At 49.2% G+C, this 12,541-nt stretch overlaps 1 protein-coding gene and 1 long non-coding RNA gene across 2 annotated transcripts in view; one reads left to right on the forward strand and one right to left on the reverse strand.

Annotated features, from left to right (window-relative positions):
- Window positions 1-12,541, reverse strand: part of GABBR2 (gamma-aminobutyric acid type B receptor subunit 2) — a 352,821-nt gene that overhangs the window by 163,334 nt on the left and 176,946 nt on the right. Inside the window, exon 4 of the mRNA XM_058523624.1 lies at window positions 10,757-10,858. Coding sequence (XP_058379607.1) covers window positions 10,757-10,858 — 102 coding nt within the window. The remainder of the gene's footprint in view (window positions 1-10,756; window positions 10,859-12,541) is intronic.
- On the forward strand, window positions 8,794-11,675 carry LOC131393145 (uncharacterized). Its single transcript, XR_009215877.1, has 3 exons — window positions 8,794-9,030; window positions 10,037-10,099; window positions 11,226-11,675. It is a non-coding gene; the product is annotated as an uncharacterized LOC131393145 (long non-coding RNA).

The following is a 12,541-nucleotide window of genomic DNA, read 5'->3' on the forward strand; positions in this document are numbered from 1 at the left end:
TCAGAGAGACCTTGAAATCCCAGCGTGACCCTGGGTCTTAATCTTCTGGAGCTTCAATTTCCTCATCTCTGTAATTGGGATAATCCTACCTACCTCGCTGGGTGGTTGCAGGATTCATGATAACGAAACTGACCCATTGGCTTCGGTGTCACTCTCCCCTGGATCCTTCCTACCTCCTGCTCACTGCTGCTCAGACTCCAAATCGGCTCCTCATCTTTCTGTCCATCACTGAATGCTGTTGTTCCACACAGTTCTACCCTTAGCTCTGTGCCCTCATCACTCTCCCTGGGTAACCTCATTCACACACCAGCCACAACTCCCTCTGTGTGCTGTGGACTCGCACATCTCTCTCCCCAGCCCAGACTTTTCTCCCGCTGCCTACTAGGCACCTCCACCTGGATTCTCCCAGGCCCTCCAGCTCAACATGTCCCAAGCTGAATTCATCATCTTTGCCAACAAGTCCCTTGTCCTGCTATATTGTCATCTCTAGAATGGTGTCGCCAACCTCCCACTCACCCAGGTGGGAAGCTTGGGAGTCATCTTAAGGTTCACTCCTCTCCTTCCTCCCAGCCACAACCAGGACCTGCCAGCTCTGTCTGCTCACTAGCTCCCGAATCAGCCCCACCTCTCCAGCCCCTCTGCACCAGGTTCGGCCACCGTCATTCCCTACTCAGCGCGCAACAGCCTCCCAGCTGGATCCCTGCCTCACTCCTGCCCCATCCACCCCAGTCTCCAGAGAGCAGACCAAAGGACCATTCCAAGATTCAAATCTGATTGTATAAAACTTTTCCACGGCTCCCTGAGTTTTAGAGATCAAGCTCTGAGCTCCTTAGAGCATTCCAGATTCTTTACCTACTGACTCCTGCCCACTTCTCTAATCACATTTCTCACTCCTCCTCCATGGCAGCGAGAATGAACTACCTGCAGCTCTTTACAACAGGTCTGCCATTCATTCATTCATTTTTTCACTCTAGCCCCTCTTTCTTCCTGCAAGCTCATCCATCCAGAATGCCCTTCCCTCCTACCCGACTCGCTCTGCTACTCCCCCTTCATGCCTCAGCTCAGGCACCCCTACGCTGAGAAACCACCTCTGTCCCATCAGGCTTGGTGGCCATTTGCGCCTCTGTAGGCCCAGAGCACTCTGCGCTTCCCTCTATCACGGCAGAAGTCCACTTACTTGTCTCTCTTCTCCACTGGAGTGAGGGTAACTTGATTCATCTCTGGTCCCCAGCTCAGTGCGACACATATATTGATAAATAGGTGTTGAATGCATGAGTAAGTGAATGAATGCTGTAGGAAGCGCCAAGCACAAAGCCTGGCCCACATTGGTTATTCAGTGGCTGGTTTCATCATTGTGCTAATATCCTGCCATCCTAGGGCCTAGCACTGATTGGGTTCACCAGGTCCATTTCTTGAATGGACCGAGAGACCCACATCCTCGTGGCTGACTACCTGACCACCTGCTGACAGACAAGTAACCAGTTCTACCTCTTGTGGACCATTTAGTATCTGTTGCCTTGACGATCAAGTTGCATGGACCACTTGGTTCTGTGCTCCCAGACTGTCAGGATTGGATGTGGCCCAAGGGATCACTGATCTAGTTAACCCCTTCCCAGAGAAGGAAAAGGCTTTCCCCAAGACTGCACAGCACCCAGAACCAGCGCTCTCCCCTTAGTGCCCCCCGACCATCAGAGGGCCACGGAGAAAGATCCTATCCAGAGCTGGGCTGTGCCCGATGCAGGGAGCTGTTCACAGCCCCGCTGACTATAGACGGTGAGTAAGAGGGGGCAGGATGCTGCGAAGTCTGGGAGGGAAGAGGACGAGCCCCACCCAGCGCAGCTGGGGCCTGGAGTCCACGGTGGGGGAGAGGACAAAGGCGATGCGACTGGACTCTCCTTAGCGAGGCCTTGAGAGCAGTATAAAGGGTGTGAGGTGCGTCTCAAAGTGGGGTCTGTGCGACCCGGGGCCTGCGGAGCTGTCCCGAGAGTGGGAGAAGCATGGGTGCACCTGCCTCTTCCCTCTGGAGCAGCAGTTATTGGAAGATCCAGGGGTGGAGGAATGGTTTTGGATTTGGGGAATCCTAAGAGTTTTTAGCACAGGCATGCTCTCACAAAAGTTCCAGAATCACGCTTTTCAGTGCTGTATAACTTGTATCTTTTCCTGAAAGTCCAGAGAGTGGACAGAGAAATTTTGTGTTGACAGTGGCCCCCGAATGTTCTGTGACCAAGCCCCTCACCCCCCACCAGGGGCATAAGCACGGTCTCCTCTGCGGCTGAAAGGGCCTGGGGGCAGTTTAAGGAGTGGTGGGGGGAACATGAACGTCCCTGAGGATGACAGTGACAGAATGGGGCTGCGATGTGACAGAGATCCTGGAACGTGGCAGAGGGCGGGTCTTAGAAATCCCATGCCCTTCCATGACTCGGTCTGCAGGGGCCGCCCCGAGTGAAAGTAGGTGAGCTGAGGCAGGACAAATGACAGCTTCCCAGACGGCTGGGTTGGCTGGGTCGCTAGCGGAGACCTCTGTTCACACTCAAGAGGCCACGCCCACAGGGAGGGGCACAAATGGAAGGAAACAGCCATGGAGTGGGAGCCGGGAGACTGGGCGGTTAGCCCAAAGCCAGACCCCACACAACAGAAGCAGGACACGTGAGGCGGGGGATCCACTGCGGTCTCTGGGGAGGGGCCCAGGGGTGCCCGAACCAGGTGGGTTTCCTTCCTCCTTCCTGAGCCCTCTCATCTGGTGCCTAGAGCCCAGGTGTCTCCTTTAAAGGAGCTGAAATCACACACACACACACAAAGTGACACTTACAAAGGATGACCCAGTTCAGAGAACTGGTGTATAACCTCCAGTTTGCAGGGGATCGTAGCAAAGTCAAAATAAATGACAATTCCTGAGCTCTTGCCAGCTGTTGTGCTAAGCGGTAATCAGCCCCATCCTGGGAGGTGGGTGCTATTATTGTGCCCACTCTGGAAAGTTTAATAAGCAAACTGAGGCCTGAAGAATTAAGAGACTTTCCCAGGTGCGGCAGATGCCGCTGGTCCTACTGGACCCCATTCTCGGGGCTGGCACACCCATCCCAGTGCAGTAGGTGGGGTGCTGACAGCTCACCCCCTTCTCTGGAGAACTGACAGGGGCTTCCTGGCCCTCAGAGGCCATGCCGTGCCCCGCACCCCGCAGCAGCAGTGACTGACTCTCACGCATAGGAAACTCCAGCCCCCTTTGCTGGAAGGCAAGACCAGCTCTGAGGTGCAGACTGTGCTCCAGAGACCCCGTGGGCCCAGGCTAAACCCGTCTCCAGCCCAGATGGCATTCTGGCCTAGCTGCCCTCTTGCCCTATCCTGCTTCTCTCCCCTCCTCCCGACTGCACTCTCAATAAATCACTTTCACGAGAATGTCAAGCTCTGCCTCTAGGGAGTTCAACCTAAGACACCAGCTCACACAGGTAGGAAGTGGTGGCACTGGCCTCGACCCCAGGTGGGTCTGCCCCAGAGCCCGAGTGCTCCACCGCTGCCCCCTATGTTACCTCCCAGGCTGAGAAAGCCAGCCCTACGGGCCTGAGCTGCTGAGCTCAGCCCTCAGTTTGCAGCAACTCACGGAGAGGGGTCGTGTCGACTTTGCAGTGAAGGGACATGAGCGGCAAATGTAATGCTGAGGCACTAAAGTTAGCTGGTGCGCATTTAGAAGAGCAGGGAAGCAGAAGGCCACCCCATCCTGCCTTCCCTGTGGCAGGAGTGTGGGGTCCTGCCAGAAGGTCAAGGCCGACCCTGACACTGACCTCTGGGTTACCTGGCATCTCCTGCCACCCATGCACTAGGCTTGGCCCACATTCAATCGCTCCTTGGTTTCTCAGGGGCCCAGCCCCACAGTCCCACTCTACCTGTCCCACTGGCTGCTGAAAAATCCAGTGAAACCGTGTTGGATGTTGCAGAAAGGGCTGAGTGCTATGGGCCCTAAGGGGACTGAGCTATTAGAGGCTGGCCTGGCAGTGGACTGGGAGGTGGCCTGAGCTGGGCCAGTGGGCACTGGGGAAGCAGTCGGGGGCCCAGGCCTGCTCCTGAGCCTGTTCTCTGGCTACAAGACCTGGGGTAAGCCCGAAAGCGCTAAGCTTAGACATTTTCCAAAGTCCCTCCTGCCTCTGACAGACTGATTCCACACCCAGAATGGGCATTCTCTTCTATTTAGCCAAAATTAGTCTGTCTTAGACTTTTTCTTTTTCCTCACCAGAAATGTCCCCAAAGGCAGAGGAGCAGGAGATATATAGTCTTAAGGAAGAGAGTGAAGAGGAATAGTCTGGCAAAGCACAACATTTCTTTAAAGTTTATTATTTTATCTTGAAAATTCACGTATATTTAGCATTCCAATAACATATCTATGTTTATCTTAAGATTAAAAAAAGGGCTTTTTTCCCTATGTCTCTGAGTAAAACTGGCCTGCTGGGAAGACGCACCATGTTTATTCTGTAGCTTTGTGTCCCCTCAGGGTGTTTGTATGAACCTCAATTTCAGGCAGTCCCGCTGGGCTTCTGTCCTGTGGAGGGGGGGAGGGAATTCCCACTAGGACTCTCACACGGAGCAAAGTGGGGAACAGTCAACCTCAAGGCCTATCTTTGTGGTCTTCCTGTGATAGGCAGAATAATGGCCCCCGAAGATGTCCATGTCCTAATCCCCGGAATCTGCGAACGTGCTGTGTGACATGGGAAGGGGGAATTAAGGTTGCAAATGGAATTAAGGTTGCTAATCAGCTGATTTATACAATAGGGAGATTTTCATGGAATCTGAATCCTGAATGATGGGTTGAGGTCTGCTCCAGGGAAGGCAGATAAAGCAACTGAAGTGAACAGAGGGGATGTGTGAAGCCTGGAGCTCTCCCCAAAGGGCCCAGTGCTTCAGTGAGGACACCATGGAAATATCTGGGGCGGCCCTTGTGTGGGGTGGCCTCCCAGCGCAGCCTGGCGACACGTAAGGTTAAAGGCCCCTGTTCGGAATAGGCCCAGAACAAGTTTAAAGGCCTGGGGTCTTCATCACACAGAGATGGTTTTACTTCCTGACTCTCTTTAGACAAACTTTGATAGATATCTGCTAAATCAGCCTGATAAATTTCATTATTCAGTTCCTCTGTGTTCTTGCTTATTTTCTCCTGGGTGATCTGTCCAAGACTGAGAGAGAGAGATGTTATGGCTCCCAATATTGTTGTGTTTCTGTCAATTCTCCTTTGCATTTTAACAGGGTTTTCTTTATATATTTCAGTGAGATGTAATTTAGAGCAACAATGGCCCATGAGTGTATTATTCTCATGGTGAATTGTACCCTTATCTGTAGAAAATGACTCTAATCTCGTTTAATGCCTGTACCTTGAAGTCTCTTTGGTCAAATATGAACCCTGGGATTCTCGCTTCAGTTTGGTTTTCTTGGTCTACCTTTGCCCAACCTTTGAACTTTGACCTTTGTGTGTCACGTTGTCTGTTGTAAATAGCTATAGTTAGCTCTTCAAAACACAATCTGAAAGTCTTTGCTTTTTAATAGGGAGTTTGACCATTTGAATTTATGGTCAGAATGACTATACAGTCACATGTCGCTTAACAACAGGATATGTTCTAAGAGATGCAGTGTTAGGTGATGTTGTTGTTGTGTGAACATCACAGAGTGTACTTACACACACCTAGATGGTACAGCCTACTACACACCTAGGCTCTATGGTGCTAATCTCATGGGACCACTGTTGTACATGCGGTCCGTTCTTGACCAGTAAGTCATTACGCGGTGCGTGACTGTATTTGGTCTGCAATTACAGTTTACACTTTATGGTTTTTGATATGTGGACTAGATTTTCTATGCTTTTATCTTCTGTGTTTCAGAAGCTTCAGGTTCTGTTTGCATTACAGTATATTTATCACTAAGATATCCAAAGCCTTCTCTAGCTGATATTTTTCTAATTACGAAACTCAGGAGCAAAATGGTCTCTGCTGAGTTCCTCCTCTACTTAAGACCAGGAGGTTAGCACCCATTTTTTTTAACTCACTCACTTCTTTGGCTCTGATAATAGGGTTAGATTTTTATATCTTAATTATTGTTATTGCAGTGTCTATTTTTGCATTATATGTGTATGTACATTTGCTTTCAAAATGAATTTTTGCATCTATATACACTTTTATAACAATTATTTAGACTGAGCTCTCTTTCCACGGGTTCCTGTGGTCCCTGCTCAGCCGTTTCCATCATGACCTCAGCTATGAAATTCACCGTTGCTCTCGGCCGGCTGATGAGGACTTCAAGGATTAACTTCAGGAAGGGCACTGGATGGTACATCATGTCTCCCAGCGGCTCCATTGTCTCTGGGATCGAATGCTGCAGAGGCGTCGGGTGGCCTGGTTTTTACATCTTTGTGGGAAATTTGTTTTTTTCTGGCCTAGATACTTGCAGGTTTTCCCCTTTATGTTTGTATTTCAAAACTTTTGCCAAAATGTGTCTGGGTACGACTCTCCTTTTACCAATTCCACTAGAACGTGGAAAGGTCAGCTAGTCTGCACACACTGTCTGCACATTTCCTTAGGAAATTGTTGATTTTGTAGTTCTGAAATGGTCGAATGTTGGCAATTTTGCACGGTCCAATCTAGCAGGTCTCTCTTGAGCCACTTAAGTTTGTCTTCAATTTTTTTAAAAATAAACTTCTTATTTGAGAATAGTTTTAGATTTACAGAAAAATTACAAAGATAGTGTAGAGAGTTCCCATATGCCCCTCACCAAGCTTCCCCTATTATTGACATCTTATGTTTGTATGGTATATGTGTTACGATTAACGAATCAATATTGGTTCATTATTATTAGCTAAAGCTCATACTTTGTTCAGATTTCCTTAGTGTTTTTCTCTAATGTTCTTTTTCTACTCCTGGATCCCACCCAGGATACCACATTATATTTAGTTGTCGTGTCTCCGTAGGCTCCTTTTGGCTTAGATGTCCCTCATTTTTGAAGACCTGGACAGTTTTGAGGAGTATTGGTCAGGTATTTTGTAGAACAGCCTTCAACTAGAATTTGCCTGATGTTTTTCTCCTGGTTAGACTGGGGTTATGGGTTTTGGGGAGGAAGACCACAAAGTCAAGTCCCCTCTCATCACATCACATCAACATATGTACATACTATCAACATGACTCATCACTGTTGATGTTGACCTTGATCACCTGGCCGAGGTCGTGTTTTATCAGGTTTTTCCGCTGTAAAGTTATTCTTTATTCCCCCTTTTCATACTGCACTCTTTGGAAGGAAGTCACTTAACAAGTGGGTAGTTCTGTTCTACCTCCTTGAGCGTGAAATATCTACACAGATTATTTGGAATTCTTCAGCATAGATTTGTCTACTCTCTGCCATTTATTTAGTCAATCATTCATATCAGTATAGACATGGACATTCATTTTATACTCTGGGCTATAATCCAATATGACTTTTATTTTATTGCTCAAGTGTCCCAGCTTAGGCCATTGGGAGCTCTTTCAGTTGGCTGCTGTACCCCTCTGACACCTCCATCAGTGTGTGCTGCTGTTGTTGTTTTGAGCACTTCCTTACTTTCTGGCACCACAAGATGCTCCGGGCTCATCTTGTATATTCCCTGTCCCAGTCCTAGAATCAGCCATTTCTCCAAGGAACCCTGGTTCCTTGTCGTGGAGAATGGTGTTAGAAACCAAGATCTGGGTGCTGGGTGTGCTTGTTGCTACTGGGGTGCCTATTCTGTTTTGATTCTGGTTGTGTTTCACTTGTCCTGGGATCTCCCTTCTCCAGTCTCCATACCTGTTATCTTTCCTCTCATTAGATTGATCTCTTTGACCATTTCCTCTGAATTCTGGGGAAGCATCTCAGGTTTGTCCTCCATATTATTGATTTTTATTTCCCTTGAAATTAACTCTGTTCTCTACTACCTCCAATGAAGATTTTAACTCTGCTATTTGCTGTTTAGTTCTCTTCCTTGTCCTCTGTACCTCCTTCTCTATCTTATCCAACAGTAAGCCAGAGATCTGCTTCTTCTCTGAGCTTTCCAGAAGTTACTTTCCTTTGTTCCTGAGTATTTTATCCTTGTGTCCTCTCTGGGCTCTTTCTCTCCAGACTTGGTATTTCATTTACACACACTCAACAAATTTGTTGAGAAAATTAGGTTTGGTTCCGGGTGATGGGGAATAAAACAGTGACTAAGACAGACAGAAACTGCTGCCTCCTAGAGCTTACATCCTAGTGAGAGGAGACAGATACTAAACAACTAGGTAAAAAGAACAGTAGGTCAGATATTGCTATGGGTTGAATTGTGTCCCCTAAAGATATGTCCAAATCCTAACTCCTGATACCTCAGAATGTGACCTCATTTGAAAACAAGGTCTTTGCAGATGTAATTAGTCAAGATGAGGTCATGCTGGAGTAGGGCAGCCTCTTAATCCAATGTGACTAGTGTCCTAAGAAGAAGAAGATGTGAAGAGAAAGGGGGAAACTGTCATTTGAGGCGAGATTGGAGTCACACAGCTACAAGCCAAGGAACGCCAAGGATTGCAAGTGACACCAGAAGCTAAGAGAAGGCACAGAGGAGCCCAGAGCCTTCTGGAGAGCACAGCCTTGCCAACACGTTGACCTTGGACTTCCAGCCGCCAGAATGTGAGAGAATGCATTTCTGCTATTTTAAGCCACTTAGTTTGTGGTACTTTGTTACGGTAGCCCCAGGGAAAAAATACAGATGTCCCTCAGTGAAATGGAGAACATTAGCAGAAAGGGGCGTGGGAGCTCAAGGGGCAGGGACTTACATTTTAAATGAAGCATTCGGGGAAGGCCTCTGGGAAAAGCAGACAAGTAAGCAAAGACTAAAAGCAGGCAGGAGAAGGAGCCCTGCAGGTTCTCGGGGAAGAGAGCTCCACGCAGAGGGAATTCTTTGCCAACAGACAGAGCCTGCTGTCCTTGGCTCTGCTCTCCCGAGCTTCTGTAACGTTGGAATCCTTTCAGAACCGCAGCTGTGCAGGGCGCTGGAGAAGCTGCACCATGGGTGTCGCCCAGATCCAGGTTTGAATTCCAACCCACCACTTTCCAGCTGGGTGACTTGGGGTGAGCGCCTTAACCTCTTTGAGCGTCAAGTTCCCTATCCATGAAATGGGGGTACAAAAATTCCCTCTGTCCAAGGGCTTTGGGGAGGACCGAATAAGCAAGTGAAGGTCAAGGGCTCTGCACAGGGCCTGGCCCTCGGTGAATGCCCTGGAAGGCCGGCTGCCATTGTCATCATGGTTAACATCACTCCTGCTTCTGCTGGAGCTGGGGGGTTGATGAGCAGAGCACCCAGTTCCACCCAAGTGCTTGCAGACTCTCAACCACTGCCACTGCTCCACACACAAAGGCTCATTCCACCTTAAAGCCGCTGAGGTGCAAAAGCTATTTCAAGCACCCACCCTGGGGAGACACTGCATGTGGCAGGAGAATGTCAGTGCAGCACCAGGCCCCTCCCTCCACCCCCAGCCCCACCCCAGGTGCTCCCTGCAGAGCGGCCACTCCCCCACTAAACATCCTCCAGGCCCCACACAGCCGTGGGGAAGAGCTAGGGCAGATCCAGCCACCTGGCTGCCCGCACGCCCTCCCTAGCTAGTTTCCTCATCTGCGGAGGCTCCCAGGGCTAAACCGTAACCTGCAGGTGTGGTGTCTGCTCCCCAGCAGGTGATGGACCACTGGTGCTCTGCTCCCCTTGCTCCCCATCTCTGGGCCTCAGTCTCCCCATCTGTGAACGGAGGGCTCTGGAAGATGAGAGCTCTAAATTACCACCTGCTCTGACTGGTGTAGCCTGGGACCCGCCCAAGACAGAAGGGACATATCAGCAGTTGGCTTCTGGAGTCTCCATGCCAACGACTTGCACTGTGGGAATGAGGGAACAGAAGAGGGTGAAAGAGGAGGTGACAGCTCTCACTATGTCTGTACCTACTTATATAAACCCCAGAAGCTCCCCACTGCCCTCAGGATAAGAGACAACTTCTTAGCTCAGCATTCAAGCCTTCTGAAAACTAACTCCAAACTCTCTTTTCAGTCTCAGCATCTTCCTCACCCCCGAGACTTCAGCCTCTGTGGACTTCCTGCTGATCCCGAGCAGGTGGGATGAGTCACTTCCTCCCTTTGTTCCCTGGCCCCTCTGTTCCTGTTCCCCAGAGAGGTATCTGGCTTCCTCACCAGCTGAGGGCGGCCTGAGGACGAGGGCAGGCCTGATGGTGTCTGTGAGCCCCGGAGGAGGTCTGGCACAAACAAACTGTTTGAGCGAGTTTGCGGAATGAACAGACAAATGGCAGTTAGAGACCACTTACACCTGGGCAAACTTCTAGCTGATTCGTTCTGTCCCTGGAGTGTTTGTTATGGCAGGACGGGGAGGCACGGGGGTGGGAGCCGAGCTTTCAGTCTCAACAACAGTACTTCCCTGCTGTTGCTCTGGGCAAGACAGTTCCTCTCTCTGGGCCTCTTCACAACAGAGAGGGTAATAACTCCCGCCCTGCTGGCCTCTCAGGCCGGGTTGAGAGATACGGAATCACCAAGTAAGTTCTCCATGGCTGGCACCCGGCAATCAGACCTTCGGCCAGTGCTGGACAACAGGCCGGGAAAGCCAGGGGAAGCCAGCTCCCGGGAGCTCCTCCTCTACCTGAGATGCCCACGACGAAATGAAACAGACGGAACGTGAGGCTCCTCCATAGTCAGGGGACTCGGGAGCCTCAGGAGCATGGCATCCCCTGTCCTTCAGGCCATGGCCAGCTGCACTTACCTTAAGCTTTTTGACACTGGTGCAGGGATCATTGGAGAAGCTCTCGGTGTCCGAGATCTCGATGTCCTCACCGTACAGAACCCCGGTCAGGTCGTTCCTCACCTGTCAGCAAAGAGAAAGCAGAGGGTAGGTGTGCTGGTGGCCACAGGAAGGGCCATTCAGAGGGGTCGTCCACGAACAAGCGAAAGGAGTGGGTTTTTCTTCGTTATAAACCAGAGCGCCCTGTTTGACCTTGGAGATCCCCCCGTCCCACCCCACACTTGATATCCAGGCACGAGGAGGCCAGACATGGAAGGGGCTGGCTAAGGTTGCCCAGGAATTTCCCAGGAGAGTCAAGACGAGCATCCAAGCCTCTGGGCTTTCATGCCAGTGTTTCTCCGCCACATCACACTGTCTCCAAGTCAGACTGTTCAAATACATCTCTATTTATATTTTGCATTATTTATTTGCAATATTATTTCACTTCTAGGGTGAAGAAATAGCTAAGACATTTGGATAGCCAATGGAAAATAGAAGAAAGAGTAAGGGAGTATGGACCCAGCCTGTGATGTTAAACATAACTACATGTCCGCTGACACAGAGAATGACTAACATCTATGTGCTTGGAAAGTGGAGGGCTGCAAACTCCAGCGTTCACCAGGAACAACCAGTAGTGAAACAGCCTGTGTGGAAGGATATTAGGGAGTGGTGGGGACTGTGGCAGACTGGCAACCACATGCCCCATCTAAGGTGGCAGCTGCTGCTCAGCTCTAATCATCCATGCCAGAATGTTAGTCCAGAGTCATCAGACCTCTGATTTTGGGGGGAGAAATCAGAAATCTAGATTTTTAAAATATAAGATCCCCTACATTTTAAAATGTTGATACTATTTTGAATTAATAAATAAAAAAAAGTAAGGACCAAACTAAATAAATCTGAAGTCTGTATCTGGCCCATGGCCATGGGTGTGCACCCTCTGACATAAAGCCAAGGAAACTGGGCTGTGTGTTTTAGTAGAAAGAACTGGGTGGTGGTTGAGGGACCAGGTTCTAGGTTCTGCTCTGTCACTCCCTTGCTTGTGACCTCAGCCTCTGTGAGAGACCCTCCCCTCTTGAGTCTTCAGTTTCTTCCTCTTTAAGAGAAGAGGATCCTTAAAAGCACTTCTTGTTCACACCTATTAGGATGGCTATTATCAAAAAACAGAAACAGCAAGTGTTGGCGAGGATGTGGAGAAATTGAAACTCTTGTGCACTGTTGATGGGAACGTAAAGTGGTGCAGCCGCGGTAGAAAACGGTATGGTGGTTCCTCAAAAATTAAACATAGAATTACTATATGTTCCAGCCATCCCACTTCTGGGTATATACCCCAAAGAACTGAGAGCAGGGACTCAAAGGATATGTGTACATCCATATTCATCACAGCATTATTCACAGTAGCCAAAAGGTGGAAGCAACCCAAGTGTCCCTCAACAAATGAACGGATAAGCAAATTGTGACACTTACATATAATGGAATATTATTCAGCCTTAAAAAGGAAGAAAATACTGTCACATGCTACAACAGGATGAACCTTGAAGACATTATGCTAAGTGAAATAAGCCAGTCACAAAAGGACAAATACTGTATGGTTCCATTTACATGAGGTCCCTAGAGCAGTTGAATCCATAGAGACAGAAAGAAGAAGAGTGGCTACTGGGGGCTGGGGAAGGGGGAAAGGGAGTCATTGTTTAATGGGGACAGATTCTGTTTGGGAAAATGAAAAAGTTCTGGAGATGGATGGTGGTGCTGACTGCACAACAACATGAA

Source organism: Diceros bicornis, chromosome 28, assembly GCF_020826845.1.
Source record: "Diceros bicornis minor isolate mBicDic1 chromosome 28, mDicBic1.mat.cur, whole genome shotgun sequence".
NCBI lineage: Eukaryota > Metazoa > Chordata > Mammalia > Perissodactyla > Rhinocerotidae > Diceros > Diceros bicornis.